We start from the raw sequence: 16,487 nt of genomic DNA on the forward strand, positions 1-16,487 counted from the left end.
TTCTGTGAGCTGAATGAAAGCCAAGGGCAGGGACCGGCTATCAGGGGACAGCGGCTTCTTGCTGATGAAGCAGCTTCTCAGAAGGTGACCATCTGGCCTGATCCCTCTCAGTTCACACTCGGGGGAGCCTGTGTCGCCACCCGCATTTCACAGATGGGCGAGCTCAGTGGAACTCACACCCTGCGGCCTCCAGGTGCTGGGGGGAGGCAGCCTCCATGCCGGCCCCGCCCTCTCTGCCCGGGGCCCGTGCTCCCGGGGCCCTCGGTCGGAGGTTGGCCCGCCACTCCCCGCCCTGCACCCTCTCCAGGGGGCCGCTCCCCACCCTGTCAGACCCCGCCAGACACGGCCTCCGCGGGGAGTCTCGCCGCCTACCTGCCCCGCCTGGCGGGCCTGCCGGGGTGCTCGCCGCCCCCACCCCACAGTCACCAGCGTCCGTGCCCATGTCCCGGGGGTGGGCTCAGCCATCATATCGGGGAGCACAGGGCTCCGCCCCCGACGGCTGGTAAGAGGATGTGAGCTGAGCGAAGCGTCTCGCACACGCAGCCTGAGATAGCCCCTCAAACGCTGACGCTGCCCATATAAAGTTCATACCTACTTCCTCTGTATTAGAGAAAAATGAATCGAAGTGCCGTGTCTGACGGCCAGAGGTGGGGGTGCTGAGCAGGAGCGGCCGGCTCCCGAGGGTCAGGACCTCGGGGACGTCCCCTCGACCACGGCCAGTCTCCGTGGCAGCAGGACCTCGCCTCGCACGTCCGTAGACGAACATTCACATTAGGGCCTGAAGTTCTTTCCTCAGCACAGAAGATGGTGCTTAATAAAACGAGATGTATTTGTGATCATCAGTTGCTGGTGTGCGCACCCCGCGTGCACCCCGAAACCGCAAGGAGCACAGCGAGGGCTGGACTCCTGCTGCCCAGGTCACTTTTTGCTCGCTTCTCTCCGCTAGGCCTCCCGTGGGAAGAGTCTGCACCCTGAAAGCGCCAGCTGGCCTGCTGGGTCCGTGTGGCCATCGGCCCAGCAAAGGCAGCAGGAAGCTCGGGCCCAGCGCCTTCTGCCCGCGGGCTCAGCGGCACAGCGGGGCAGGGCGGGGTTGCAGGCGGGCTCCTGACCGGGTGTGGAATGGGGGGTCTGACACCTAGCGGTGGGGCCCCCGTCTGGGATGGAGAATGGTGGAGACAGAGGAGCACAGTCCTCTGAAGCTACAGACCTGGCCCCGGATCTGTCCCTCGTCACCGAGGACCTCTCTGGCCAGAGGCCAGTGGCCTGGGTGTCCCCAGGCCTCCCCCACGGCAGTCAGTCAGGATCATGGAGCAGTAAAGTGAACCACTCACTGACAGCTCTTACTTTCGGGGTACGGAAAAGGGTCTAAGATGGACTGTGGTGATGGCTGCACAATGCCGTGAACGTACTAAAAAAATCATTGAACTGTGTGCTCTAGATGGGCAAATTGTATGATATGTGAATCGCGTCTCAATAAAGCTATTATAAAAAATTATAGCTATTAAAGGCAGTTATCGTGATAAAGATCAAGGGAGACAGCATTCATGAAGACATTTCGCGAAGTATAAAATGGAGATAACTGCCAGATACTCATTCTTTTTGCTCACTGTCCTGTGCTCTTAAGCATCTTACCGAGACTCCCAGGCGAGCCCCTGGCCCTCGCTGCGTCCTCGGCCCCGTGCGGGCCAGGTCCGGTCCCGGCTGCTGCCTGCCTACTGGGTCTGAAAGGTCTAGTTCCGCGGGGGCCGCCTCAGGGCCAGCCGTCCCCCCCCCCCCGCCGGCGTTGATGGGGGTCGCGGCCCCCCCCACCTCGTTCAGCGCCTTGTTCAGCGAGGGCACCTTGGCCAGCAGCACTCTGCTCACCCAGCCCCATGGCTTAGCCACACCTCACCTGGCTAAGCTCTCCTTCAAAATGCCTCCTTCTCACGCCCCTGTGTTTCTAGAAGTTTCTCTGATAAACGTGAGGCGAAAAGATCAGCATTGCTCACGTACTTCTCCCCAGAGGTCAGAGGGGTCTCCGACAGGAAGAGACACGACCTGTCCGCCTTCACTTTCCTAGCGGCTGGAGCAGTGCCCGGCACGTAGTAGGTGCTGAGCAGTGCCCGGCACATAGTAGGTGCCGAGGAAAATAGCTGGTCGACGTGCGAGGCACCCGGACGCCCTTCGTGTGGCCGAGGCCTGGTCCTGCCAGAGGGAGCCGCTCAGTGCAGAGCTGACTGGTTTTAAGGCAGCGAAATGCCCTAGTTTGTTAACAAAATGCCTCAATCATACTAAATCAGTTGCCATTAGTAAAAAAATGCTATTACATCTAATTATACATTTCATCGATTCTGAATTAAACCTCATATTTCCTAAATTAAACGAGAAGAGCAAACAGGAATAGGAAGTACTCAGATTCCCCTCGCAAGCACGCGACAGGCTGGTGTGAAGCTCAGGGAGGGGGTCTCCACGCGTGCTCCGGGCCTGGCCCCCGGGGCCCGGGGAGCGGGCGACAGAAGGCCCTCTCGGGGCTGCGGAGATGAGGACACGCGGACTTGCTCCCTAGCTCTGTCTGCCTCCGCGTCTGTGTCATTCTAGGTCGATCGTCTGGCCTCCTGAAGCACTTCCTTGCTTCGTGAAATGAGGCTGAAAACAGACGAGCCGAGCACCAAGCACACGTTCGAACGCTGGTGGCAGCTGGCGCTGGTCCCCGCCGCCTGCGGCATACGCCCTGGCACAGGACCCAGCCGCAGGGCGCCCAAGGGAACCCGGAGGACACAGAACACACACTCCCTAGGAAGGCGCCCAAGGCCCCCGCCGCCTGGGCCCACGCGGCTCTAGGCCTCATCTGTGGGCCACCCCCACGCGCCCCCTGCACTGCACGCTCAGCAGCGCAGCACAGACCTGGGGAACCGGACCGGGATCCCCATGCACGAGCCTCCCCGCCCAACCCCGAGCGGCACAGGGCGGGACTGAACCAGGGCGCGCCAGGGCCAGAGCCTTCCCGCTCCTGAGGGCCAGCTGATGGCACCTCTTCCCAGTGCCGCATTCAGTGATGTCACGTTGGAGGCCTGAACGTGGCCGCCAACCAGAAATGGGCACATGCGGCCGTCGGGGTCGGTGGTAGTGATCCACCAGGTCACAACTGGACGGGCCGAGGGCCACGGGAGCTCAGGCCGCACGTGTCGGCGTCCGCCCACGGCAGGAGGCAGGATCGACGATCGGGGCCTGACGGCACAGGCTGCCTGCCGAAACCGACCGTCGGCGTTCTCCGGGGGCCAACAGAAGTGACAGCGAGAGCCAGAGGCGACAAGACGAAGCAGTCGCGACGCCCAAACATACTGTAACACAGCTAGGATGCAAAAAAAAAAAAAACCCGCCAGAAAATGTGACCGAACTTCAAGAACCAACGGTGACCCAAGATGGTCCGAGGCGGGAAACAGCACGGCCGCGAGCACGGGTGTCGGAACCGGGCTCCCCGCGGCTCGGACGATGGGAAGGAAAGGGAACAATGCAGGAACGCACGGCAGAGAAACGGAAAACGGGTTTTTAAAAAGGCAGATGGAAATGTCACAGCTTAAACCGCAACAGGAAAAATGTTTAAATCTCATTGTTTAGTTCGGCAGGACAGAGACGAGAGGCAGCTGAGTGAGCGTGAGGACAAGTCACAGAAGAAAACGCTGATGAACTGGACCCATCACACTGAAACCTCTGATCTTCAACGGCAAGCGACAGAGAAGGTCTTCACAACGCTCAGGTCAGACGGGACTCGGACGGCATTGGGAAGTCCCGAACTCCACGACCAACGACGCGACCAACGACAGCCTTCAGAAGCTTGACGCGGCATTCACAGAAGGTGCGTGAGCGGGCGGCACGGGCCCGAGACGCGGCCGGCACCGGCCGAGACGCAGTGGGCACCGGCCGAGACGCAGTGGGCACCGGCCGAGACGCAGTGGGCACCGGCCCGGGACGCAGTGGGCACCGGCCGGGACGCAGTGGGCACCGGCCGAGACGCAGTGGGCACCGGCCGAGACGCAGTGGGCACCGGCCGAGACGCAGTGGGCACCGGCCCGGGACGCAGTGGGCACCGGCGTGCGCCGAGGGGGTCCCGGCCACAGCCACGATGTCGCCGAGGCTGGCCCGGCGGAAGCCCGGCCACACCCAGCGTGGCAGCGCCGTGGAGGAACGGGGCCTCTCGGGCAGTGCTGCTGGACATGAGGCGGCGTGGCCGCTGGAAACGGCTGGGCGGCTTCTCGGACAGTCACACACGGAGCCGCCGTACGCGCCGGCGGTCCGACCGGGCGTCGGCCACGGGACACGAGAGCGAGAGTCCACACGGACTCGCTCGTGAACGGTGCCGGCGGCTGCACCGGGAACAGCCGGGAAGCAGGGACGACCCGAAGGTCCACTGACAGGTGGACAGGCGAACACACGTCACTATAGCCTCACGATGAACCGCCAGTCAGCAACAGACGGGAACGAACTGCTGCCGCATGCCCACGGCGAGGACGCGCCCCCTGATAATCCTGCACCTCTTCTGCGCGCACCCACAGCCTGACGTGCCGCCGTGGAAGGGACGGGGTCTGAGGGGCCCCTGGCCTGGGACCGTGACCCCAGCAAGGCTGGGCGGGGCTGGCTGTGAGTCTCGAGAGCCAAGGGAGGGGCCTGGAGGGTCCCCGCACACCAGGCCTGTCCAGCCCCATCTCCAGCCCCACCTTCTGCACCGCACATTTCAAACTCCTCTGGGGCACAAGAGACAGGGCGCTCATCCGTAAAATAGGGTGATGGGGCCTGTAGCTGACGGGGTCCCTGGCCCCAGGAGATACAGCGTAAATGGCCGGCGCCGTGAGAGAGTCCGCTGTCCCTCCAAACCCGCCACGTGATACAAAGAGATCCCTCAGAGGACCGGTGTGCGACCAGCAGGACTTCGTCTCCCTTGTTTCCAGGATCACCTGGACGCCGCAGGTGAGGGCGCGAGGGGCCGACGCCCGCGGGGCCGGGCGCCCACGGCTGTAGCAGGCACGTGCCGCCTCCTGACGCCCGGAGGGACGGCCGGAGTGGTGGGGCTGGGGCCGCGGCCGGCCTGCGGCCGACACGCAGCTCGAGCCGAGCGAGGACACCTTGCCGCGCCCTCCCTCCGCGGGCCGCTCCCCGCAGGCCTGCCCCGGCGCGGCGCGGGGTGGGTGGCGGCCGGCGCGGATCACGCGGGAAACAAGGGAGTTAATGACGAGATCAAAGCTCTGGAAGCAGCTTCTGCTTTGCATTCAGGCGTGCACACGCCGCACACCCGCAGACCTGCAAGGCAGCAGACGGGCGCTATTTATATCCTTTTTTCCAACCAAGACATTAAAAGGACAAAAAGGTAACAGTGGCAAGATGAATAGTAAAGACGCCTTCGACCCTCCCAGGCCTGTCAGACACCCCTCCTCTGGCCCCGCGAAGGAGGGAACCTGGGCAGAGGTCCCACCAGCCACGGCGCCCGCGGGTCCCTCGGAGGCCAGACGTCCCCCGGGGCGGCTCAGAAGAGGCAAAAGGAAGGAAGGAGGCCACCCAGGGTCATCGCGGAGTGACCACAGTGACAGCGCGGGCACTCACCGCGCGGCAGACATGTGTGACATGGACTGGTCGCAACCTGGCAGTGCTTCCCTCTCCCGGACGTGGAAGCTGAGGCACAGGCGGGGAACGCCGCCTGCCCTGTCAGGGCCCCTCCCTCCCGCGCACTCGGCCCCTTCTGCGCACGCTCACTCACCATGTCCTTGATCCCTGCCCTCAGCTGAGCCGCCCTGTTTCCTGCTCTACCTGCGCTAGGTTTTGGGGGTCGAGCCATACATACCTGATGTCTAACTGTGGCCCACGATCAGTTTTTTATTTGCCCCTCTGTGTTAGCATGAATTTCCCTTAAGAAACCGGCCCTGACAGACCAAGCATATAAACTCCAGATCTGCCTCGCTTGGCTGCGTGAGCCCAAGTACACGACACAACCTGCGTGAGCCTTAATTTCCTCACCTGCAGAAAGCGATAGCAAAGCCTTGTAGGATTAAGGTAGAGGAGAAACGGCCTGTTACACTAGGTGGCCGCTCGCTGCTGTCGACTGTTGTTTTAGAAAGCCATCTGACCGTGAGAACATCCTGCCCATACGTCTCTGTCCTAAGCTGAAACTACATTTCAGAGGGACTCGCCACCGTCAGAGACAGCGCGGCCTCGAGCAGAAGCGCCTGTGCGCACCCCCAGCCGGGCGGGCCTGGCGGGTCTGGGGGAAGGAGGGAGGTCACGTCTTTCCTCGCACTTGCTCTGGGGTTCGTCTCCACACGGGGAGACCCAGCTGGCCTGCCTGCTTCACGTGCGTGCCGGAGGGGCAGCCAGCTCTGGAAGCTCTGGGCCGCAAGGTCCTTGTCCCCAAAATGAGAAAAACCGCCCTCGGCACGGCATTCTCACACGAATTTGGTGAGGGAAACGTCCTGCTCCGCTCAGTGTCCGGCACCGCGCCCCCGAGCAGCACGTGCGACTTCCCCCTCCCGTCACTGTCGCACCTGCGGATCCCGGGCAGCGCAGGTGGTGTCCGGTGCCTTCCGGGGCCCGCGACTGGGGACAGGTGCACGCGCTGAGCGGGCCGCACGCGCGGGGCTTCGCGGGCCCTGCACGCACCGCAGAGGCGCGCACCGTGCGGCAGCGGCAGCGGCGGCGGCGGCCCCGGGCTGCGAGCGGGTGAACGCCGGGCCGCGCTGCGGCGGCTCCTGGCGGGCGGGGAGGCCGCGCGTGAGGCCGCGCGCGTGGGGCGGAAGTGTCGCCGCAAAGGCCACGTGTCGTCCCCGCCGCCGCGGCGCTGCAGGGCCTCGCGGACGACGCCTTCTCTGCCCGGCACGTGGCGAAGCCGGCCCGGCCCGCGCGGCTCAGAAAAGCGGACGCGGAGGAAACGCGCTCGCGAGACACGCAGAGGGAGGCCCACTCCCCAAGCTGTCTCTCGTCTTCGGGGATCTGAAAGCCGAGAAATCCGTCCGGGAGCCTCTGCCTGGTCATCCGGTGGGCACGCGCCCTCGCAGTCCACACCCCCAAAGCGTCCCCGTGGAGGACCGGCCCCCAGCTCCGGCACGGGCAGAGGGCGCGCGGGGCCGAACCGGAAGTCTCTCTCGTTTCTGGTCGGCTCTGTGAGTCAAGTTTTTCTTAACACCTCTCCTCTGCCATCTCTCTATGGTGTCATGAATCACTGGACAGAGAATCAGGGAAGAAGCCAAAACTAAAGTTTATTTTGGGGAGCTTTTGTCATCTTCTGTCCCAACCAGTGTTATCATCTTCTTCGTCTTCATTTTACATTTCATACTGTGAAAACCTCATAGTGCCAGATGGAAGGAAGTGAAACATCGTAATGAAACGGGGGGAAAATAAAAAACAAAAATGTGAATGAGTCAGACGACACAGCTGCGGCGCTCGGTGTGGGAGCAGAGCCCCCCGACTCGCACGGGCCGCGGGGCCGCGGTCAGCGCGGGCGGCAGCGCCGCGGAGCATGGCTGGACGGCGTGGGCGGGGGGGACACACCTCACCCAGGCCCCCACACCGAGGACGGAGAGGCAGCCCCCTCCGAGGAGCTGTGAGCGCACCAGACCCCCTACACAGCCCCTCCCCTCCCAGCCTCGCAGCTCCAGAAAACTTTGGGAGTTGGGGTCCCGCGGCACCCTCACAGCCTGCAGGCAAGGGGTGGACGCGTTCCTCCCACGGGGATGGAGTCTGCGCCCTGGCAGAGGGGCCCGGCCAAAGGAGCCCGGGGAGGGGCCGAGGCTGTGGCTACCCCAGGCACCCACAAAAGCAGAGTGGGCAGGCGGGGCACCCGTGGTAGCCAACAGAGGGGCCCTGGGTGGCACATCCCATCTCTGTCCTCACCAAAAGACCAAAAATAAAAAAACCACAGTGAAGACGTAAATGACATGAATGAACTGGACAGTATCGTCCACGACTCAGCTGGTATCCAGAGGACACCGCAGTAAGCAGCTTCAGAACGCACCTTCTTGCCAGGCACGTGAACTCCACTCACACGAGACGACCGTGCGGCGGTCCGCAAAGCCAGCCTTAATGTACCTAAAATGACTGAAACCACACACAGCGCTGAGGAGTCGGGAGCAGGACGCGAACCCCGCGCCAGGCTTCGATTTCGAGCACATGCTTCGGTACCTCGCTTTCTTCCTCCCCCACAACTTGGGCCACTTCCGCACTCGGGCTCAGGGCGGTAGCGCTCTTTGCAGTCTCGTGGCCAAAGCCCTGCTCCGTGGAACTCTCCGAATCAGCCTGAGTGAGGGGTCCGTGCTCGCTGGCCCAGCCGATCGGCGCCAGGACCCGGGAAGTGATTTTCCCTGCAGACTCCGGAGGTTTAAGTGACTGGCCAAGTCAAACAGTTAAACAAGTGACAAAATCATGGGAGGCCGAAGTAGAAAAAACTAAACGACCCGAAACGGTACGATTTTCCAGGCGTGTAGCAGTTGGGATTATCCGAGGGCTCGAACAGTGAACAAGAGTACAAAAAAGACGGCTGTGAACACGGGGGGGCCTGCGTGGGGACCAGACACTGCGAGCCTTGCACAGTGCTGTGACGGGGAGCCCAGGGCGCGCTCCCCCGCCTTCCCCCCCATAGAAGGACGCACCTGCCTCACGCCCGCCCTGAACCAGACACGGGACGTCACCACGGGGTCGTTCCTGGTGGACAAAGAACGGCCGTCTCGTCCGATGAGCCCTGAAGCGATGGATGCGGTTTTGGGAGCTAAAGGAGCCAGAGAAGGTGAACTGGGGGAACCGAGGGCACCCCTGGAGTGGGCTGCTGGGCCCGAGGCGAAAGGGCAGCCGAGGCCATTTCGCCGAGAGGCAGCGAAGTCGCGTTCCACGGCGAGTGTCGGTATGTTCGCCGTTTCTCCAGCAGCATTTCTCAGTCAGATGAGTTTCCTCACAGGAGCTAAAAATAGCAACTATAATTCCAATGAGCCCCACCAGCCACAGCCACCTTTGTCCACGGGAGCTGCTGGCCAGGCGCAGGGCGTTGCCATAGAAACCGCACACACTGGACGCTGCCCTGGGAGAGGCGGGCGCGCAGGCCTGTCTGCCCGCAAGACCCCGGGGCTGCGGCGGCCGGGGGGCCCGGCCGGGGAGGTGCCACCGAGGCCGCTGGCTCGCTCCCTCTGACACCGGTCCCAGCCACGGCCGCCCTCCGCCTGCTCCGGAAAGGAGGTGATAGCGAGATGCCCCACGGGGAGCAGGGGCCTAGGGGGGTGACGGGGCCGTGGCACAGTAACCGCTCAGACCTAGGTACAGCTCTGTGTCTCTGTCCTCGGTGATGCCAACGCCGAGGGGATGGCGACATCGTCGTCCCTCCCCGACTCCCCCCCATGTCCACACCCGCCGGCCTTCCCCGATCCCAGGTACACCTGCCGCCCCTCCCTGACCCTGACCCAGGGCGTCCACACCCACCGCCCCTTCCCGATCCCGCCAGGACGAAGCCCCTGAGAGCCGAGGCTGGCTTCCCGGAGCTCAGCAAGCCCCGATTACAATGACGAGGACAGTGAACACACCGCGCACCAGGCCGCACCAGAGGGGCGCTCGTCACTACGCTGGCCACGCCGTTCGGCACACGATGGGCGCTCCATTAACTTCCGAAGGACGGCGGGAAAAAATAAAAGTATGTTTTGTCAACTGTAACGTGATATATTAATATAGGAAAAAAGCCACCTTCCTGCGAAGACAGTAAAAAAATGAATGATAAAGACGAAGCCATAAGTGCGGTGCCTTCCCTCCAAATGCGAAGGAGGTGGGGACCGCAGTCTGTCCCCAGCGCCCGGGGCCCTTGCTACAGGACGGGCCACCTCGCCGGCGTGATTTCAGGCTGCGCTGTGACTCACTTTGACCCACAGAATGCGTAGCAAGTGACGTGGGCCACGTCTGGTGGAATGCTCCTGAGCCGTCAGGCGACCTGTCCTCTCCTCTTTTCCCTCTGCCCAAACCAGCACGTCTCGGAGAGGACGCGGGTCACAAACGGGGGCCACGAAATGGAGCAGAGCTAAAACCGGCCCGGGACGCACACGGAACTGTTGTTGCCGTTTGTCCTAAGTGACTAAGATGCTGGGTCCTCCGTCACCACGGAGTAACTTAGCCTAAACTGAATGACACACTAGTGATTCGATTCCGTCCCTCCCGGGCCGGGCACGGGGCTAAATGGCAGCACAGAGAGGTGGCGAGAACGTGACCCCGAAAACGTGAGCCCTGCGTACAGGGGGCTCGCAGGGCGGAGACAGACACGGAAGCAAGTGCTCTCCGCATGAGATGCGGAGGACGCGAGGACTGAGTGCTGGAGGAGCAGGGGGCCCAGGGGACCCAGCGGACGGCCTGGCTCTCGCAGGGCGGAGACGTGCTTGGCAGGCTGCCGGGCAGGGCTCTCCGGGAGGACGGGGCGGCCTGCGCGGGGCAAGCCTCGGCCCCGCCGGCGGTCCTGCTGCGTGCACCCAGCGCCTTTCCTTTCTTCCTCCTCCCTTCTGCTGGGGAACGACAGCCGGACACAGTGCGATGAAAGAGGCAAAAGCAGCGTGCATCGTGTTTAGCTGGGAAAAATGCGCAACGATTCTTAGAAAACTAGGCGTACTCTCGCCATGTGATCCAGCCCTCGCGCACCCGGTGGTTACCCAAGGGAGCTGAAAACTTACATCTGCACAAAACCTGCGCACGGATGTTTGGAGCTTTAATCAGAATCGCCGAAACTCGGAAGCAACCAAGACGTCCTTCGGCGGGCGAAGGGATTAACCGCGGTCACCCTGAACAAAGGACTCGGTGCCGGGAACAAATGAGCAGTCGGGCCAGGCACGGCCGCGGGGAAATCGAACCGCGCGCCGCTGCGCAAAGGAGGCCGGTGCGAGGAGCCGCCCCGTGGGCCCCCGCTCCGGGCCGCTGGACGCGGGAACGCGGAGGGGCGGCTCCCGGGGAGGCGCGGAGGGCCGCGACGGCACAGGTAACGGCCGCGCGTTCCCGGAGGCAGGCCTGCGCGCGGCCTCGTCGCCCCCGGCCGGCGGCGTCCACCTGGCAGAGGTGGGCCGTCTCCCCGGCCGCCCGAATGCGATGATGGCGAGGCCACGCTGGCCGTGTCTGCCCTTCGGCCAAACCCCACGGGCTGCGGCAAGTCCTAGACGTCCTGAACTCTCCCCCAGCCCCCAAAAACAAATTCGAGGGAGAGCGAGGGTACTGTCGCTCCCTTGGGGGCCGGGTGGTGAGCCAGACCTGGAGCGATTCAGCTCTGGGGCCACGCCGGCCACCACAGGCTGCCGAGAGGCCTCCGGGTCCTGTGGGCCTCCGGGAGCACTGAGCGGTGCCACTGGGGCCAGCAAGCGTGAGCCCTGACGGCGCGGCGAGCACCTGGCTCGGAGCCGAGCACCTGCGGGAAACAGCCGCCCCGCCGCCTCCGGTCCTTTTCCCAACCTCGGACAGAAGGCGCTTTTGCGTTTTGTTTAGTTGGAGCTTATGAAGAAGCTATGGGGTTTCTCGATGTTTACCGACCCGCGAGGGATGAAGGTGCGTGCGCCTGGCACGTGTCTGGTACCGGAGTTTCACGCTGGGCGTGGTGGGGGGGGTAGGGTCAGGCAAGAGGAAGCCGCCACCTGTGCCCCCCATGAAGAGAAAAGGAGCAGACACGTGGGGCCCTCGGGCGCGCGCGCGCGGGGACACTCACCGCTGGCACTCGCCGGGGTGCAGGGTGAGCTCCTCGCTGCTCCGGGCGCGGACCGTCAGCTCGTGCTCGGCGCAGTTGAAGACATCCAGGAGCAGGTGGCACTGCCGGGTACTGCGTGGGGAAGACAAAGGCGAGTTCAGAGCCTCGCGACAGCCGGAGAGGAGAGCGACTTTGCCTTTGCCTCCTCCCCGAAGATTTCCCACTGCTGGAAGGTGTCAGAAACGCGACTTATCAAAAATGCCAAGTGCCCCTGGACATAGGGATTGCCGAGACTCATTGTGGACAAAGCCGTGAGTGCCCAGAAGTGGTTTGGAGAGCTGGTTGCTCCTGGCGTCACCTGCGTAGCCCTGCTGTGCCCTTTGCAAACCAAGTGACCCTCGAAGGGAACTCGGGTCCTCCCAGCCTCGCACACGCGGGGGCCAGAATGCCCGACGCGTGACTGGGACACCGGCAGGAAGGCAGCTGGCTACGGCGTCGTTCGGCAAATGCCACGTGGGCCACCGTCCCGCCAGCAAACGTTCGGGAGAGCCCCACGGGCGCCAGCAGGTGCGGGGCCCCGGTCCGCGGAGAGGCGAGCCCCAGCCGGCGGCGCGCGAGTCTGCCCTGCGTCTTCAGAGCCGTGGAGGGCACTGTCGGTCTGTCACCCGCCCCCACTGGAAGCCCCCCACCCCCCGTCTTCTCCATCGCAGATGGTAAGGAGGAGCCTGTGCCCCAGGGGCGGACCGTGGGACAAAGCTCCAGCCAGAAAGGGTGGAGCCCGGAGACCCCCCATCCCAACAGGAAGACGAGGCCTCAGAGGACGTGCGCAGCCTCCGGGCTCCCTGTCCCCTCTCCTTCCTCTCTCGAGACGAGAGGGAAGCAAGACGCTCAGGGCCACCCGGAGGCCATGACAGACGCCGCGAGCTGCGGGTGCCCAGTGGGGTCGCGAGGGGACAGGGAAGTGAGGGCGCCGTGACAGCCGAAGCGGCCCCGCACTGCCTCCCGCCCTCTGGGCCATCGGCTACCCACGCGGAACGAAGACGCCGCCCGCCACGCCCCGTGGGCGCTCGCCACCACTCGCTGGGCGTCCACCGAACCGGACGCCCGCTTACACGAGGGCGGCGCCCCAAACGCGGCACCCGAGTGCCCAGGGTCACAGCCGGCGCGTGGCGGGCACGTGTCTGCGGGTCTAAATGGGGCAGCCGCGCCCACGACGCGCGCAGACACGGGAGGTGGCGAGAGGCAGAAAGCCCAGAGGAGGATTTTGCCCTGGGTCATTTTCAGCGCAGTGCGACTTTAAAACGGGACCCTGCCGGAGGCGCCTGCGTTCTCGAACGCACTTCCTGAAGTGCGCGCTGGCTGCGGAGGAAGCGGGGGCAGCGGACAGCGCGGGAGGCCGGGCCGCCTGCACTGCTGTGTGTCGCAGCGGCCCTGGGAGCTGCCCCCCTAGCGCAGCGGCCCTGGGAGCTGCCCCCCCAGCCGGCGGCCCTGGGAGCTGCCCCCTAGCGCAGCAGCCCTGGGAGCTGCCCCCCCAGCGCGGCGGCCCTGGGAGCTGCCCCCCTAGCGCAGCGGCCCTGGGAGCTGCCCCCCCAGCCGGCGGCCCTGGGAGCTGCCCCCTAGCGCAGCAGCCCTGGGAGCTGCCCCCCCAGCCGGCGGCCCTGGGAGCTGCCCCCCCAGCCGGCGGCCCTGGGAGCTGCCCCCCCAGCGCGGCAGCCCTGGGAGCTGTCCCCCCAGCCGGTGGCCCTGGGAGCTGTCCCCCCAGCGCGGCGGCCCTGGGAGCTGTCCCCCTAGCGCGGCGGCCCTGGGAGCTGTCCCCCAGCCGGCGGCCCTGGGAGCTGTCCCGCCAGCCTCCCTTATGGGGCAGGGACGTGGGGCTCCACGGATGATGGGAATGCTAAGGAGACGACAGAGATTCCGGACTCAGAACGCAAAGTCCTCTCGTTCGTGTGGCGGATGCGAGCGTACCTCGACTCTAAACCTCGTCCCCTGTGCTTCCCAGAGGAGGGGACTGAGGGGCGTGGTGACTCGTCAAGGGTGCGTGCGCACACGCACACACACGCGCGCACACGCACACACAAACAGACGCTCAAATACAGACGTCCTCGAAAGGCCACCTGCGAAACATCAGTGTTTCACAGCGCGCACACGGAGCCCGCTCCCCGGGGAGGAGGCGGCTTCGCGGCGCAGGGCGGCTGGGACCGTCCGCCGGGCCTGCAAACGGGCGCGCGCCGGTGGTGGTGGGCCCTCTGGGTGGGGCGTCTTCTCCCGAGGCTCGACACTTGGAAAATATTCATTAGCTCTGACAGCTGCCTACAAGAGGCCTCTCCACTCAGCTCACAGAAAAATGAGCTTTCAAGAATGATCCATTCCGCCTTTGTCATAACTTCATGAAATCTTTAATCACAGAGAAATCTTTCATCGGAAGAGGGAATTCGTAAAACATTTATCAGAGGAGGACCACGGAAGTGATTTTTAAAAGCGGGGGACAGGAAGCTCCGCTCGCTCTCATTTCCACAGAACGGCACGGAAACGGGGCAGGCGTGGACAACGGGGCTCCTCCGCCCCGTTTTCCGACTCGCTGTCGCGTGTGGGGTGCCTCGGCCAGTGTCCCTCCTCCTTCTGATCGCTGACAGCGTGACCGGTGGTGGATGTTTGCCTTCTACCTGTCATTCATAAACGAATTCCGTCGCGGGCTGCACTAGGGCTCGCCATGGCGCTGGCCTCTCCGCGCCCCCCCAACGTCGCCCGGACAATTTTCTCTTAAGCTTTATGCTCCATTTGAGCATACAGTTTGCACTAACTCTTGCTTGCTTTTTATTTACTTATTTTTCCTTAATCCGTCTTTCTGAAGTACAGAGAAGCCCAGGGCAGCTGCCCGGAGGAACCAGACCAGAGCAAGTCTTTGACAGACAGACTTGCCTGCCTGGTCTGGGGGAGCAGGGAAGAGCCGGGGGCAGAGCTGGGGGGAGGGGAGAGGCTGTGGGGGGGAAGGAGACACGGGGTCCAGGCAAGGAGGGTGTGCATGTGCGACCACCTCGACACGGCACGCGCTACCTCCTCTGCCGAGAAACGCGGGTTTTCTTGATTAACTCACTGAACAAATGCCAACGTCTGCTGAGTGCCGGGCGCCCGGGTGGGCCAGGCACTGGCCCGGGTACTTGGGACACAGACGGGCCCTCCGCTTTCGCGAGACCGCACTCTCCCGAGGGGGTGGCCGAGCGAGGGGAGGGGAGTTAAAAATCGTTCTTAATTTAGGCATAGTCTGTAGACTGTACGATGAGGAAAACTGGGTTCGCAAAGGTTGCGGAGCGGAGGTAAGTGGGGACACAGCCCCCACACAGAAGCGGCGACACTCCTACATGCGACTAAAAACAATCACGAAACGAAATTTTTAGGAAAACGGACTTGCAGCAGCAACGCACCTAGAAATAAATCGAACAAAATGTCTGAAGACTATTTGTGGAGGAAACTCTGGAGTTTTATGGAATGGTATTAAAGAAGATGAATAAATGTGTAGATGTGTTTTGTTCAAGAATTACAAAAAATGAACATTTTTGAAGGAGTCACTTCTTTCCACTTTTGTATAAATTCAACGCGACTTGACAAAACAAATCCCAGCGGGGTCGTGGCCACGCTCGACGTGCCACGTCCACCACTCACGCGTGAGGGCGGGCGGAGGGCCACGGGCAGGCGAAGCGACGGACGGGTGCGGACGACCGGACGCCAAGCCCCGGCCCGATGCTGCAGGGACGGGGGGGGGGGGGGGGCGGCGCTGGGCAGTGGCGGGAAAGCGCGTCGGTGACGGAAGGACGGACGCGGGTCCTCGACGGGACGCGGCGGGCAAACGGAGCTGGCCCCAGGGACAGACAGGAAATGGGACCCCGCCTCGCACTGCGAGCAAAAAGCACATCCGGACCCCCTGGGTGCGTACGCAAACGCGACGGAGGAACATTTAACACCCTTTAGAAGAAAGACGGGCGAACGGCACGTGACCTTGACAGAGACACCTCGCTCAGACGAGGCTTGGGAGGCGACCCCGGGAGCAGCGGCAGCGGGGTGCGGAGGATGTGGGGAGGCCAGAAGCGCCGCCAGGGTGCGTGACCGCTGTGTGACTGAGCTGGTCACCTTGTGGGCAGCTGGGCCTCGGCCCCACCGGTCCCTCTGAGGAGCCACGGGGACTGTGCCCAGAAGACAAAGGAGAGGAATCACTTCTCCAGTTCCTGCCCACTGTGCTCGAGCTGCCCCCGAGGGGCACTGTGCAGAGCGGGTACCTAGACGGCATTTAGAATATTCCAGACGTCGAGAGCTACCGCGCAGCTGGGGTGAGGGGCTGTCAGGTTACTCTCGTGTAAACCTGGCTGCCACAGAGGTTAACGCGTGTAAAAAGTGGGCGAGGATGTAAGGTGTGTGTGATGCGAATACCGCCTAGAAAGGACGTGCACCTTCCGCAATCACACGAACACCATGATCCCACGTAGAGCGCGTTCTGGGGAAGTCCAGACCATAGCGGCGGGTGAGTGAGTGGCCGGAGGACAGGTCAGTGGTCGCCAGAGGTCAGGGGCGGGGCAGGGTCTGGTTACCAGGAGCAGCATGATGAAGTCGGGGGGGCGACAGGCGTGTCCTTTATCCTGATCATCGTGGATGCACGAATCCGCATGAGGTCAGAGCTCAAAACTGCACCGGAAAAGTTTGCGATACGTTAACCGACAAGTCTTCAAATCAGTGCAATTAAAAACCAAATACCAAGACGAGCCTGACGAGCCCGAGTGCGTGCAGCTTGCTCCGGACACGGTTTTCTGCGGGATGACTGTAACGTCCTGAGTAAGCCGCTTCATTTCTC

General features: G+C 63.4%; 1 protein-coding gene across 9 annotated transcripts in view; it reads right to left on the reverse strand.

The window, feature by feature from the left end:
* Positions 1-16,487, reverse strand: part of TRAPPC9 (trafficking protein particle complex 9) — a 218,830-nt gene that overhangs the window by 40,513 nt on the left and 161,830 nt on the right. For all 9 annotated transcript variants that reach the window (XM_036233060.1, XM_036233059.1, XM_036233061.1 and 6 more), the window contains one exon: positions 11,669-11,779. In XM_036233060.1, coding sequence (XP_036088953.1) covers positions 11,669-11,779 — 111 coding nt within the window. The remainder of the gene's footprint in view (positions 1-11,668; positions 11,780-16,487) is intronic.

The sequence above is a fragment of the Rousettus aegyptiacus genome, unplaced genomic scaffold, assembly GCF_014176215.1.
Source record: "Rousettus aegyptiacus isolate mRouAeg1 unplaced genomic scaffold, mRouAeg1.p scaffold_m13_p_15, whole genome shotgun sequence".
Taxonomy (NCBI): domain Eukaryota; kingdom Metazoa; phylum Chordata; class Mammalia; order Chiroptera; family Pteropodidae; genus Rousettus; species Rousettus aegyptiacus.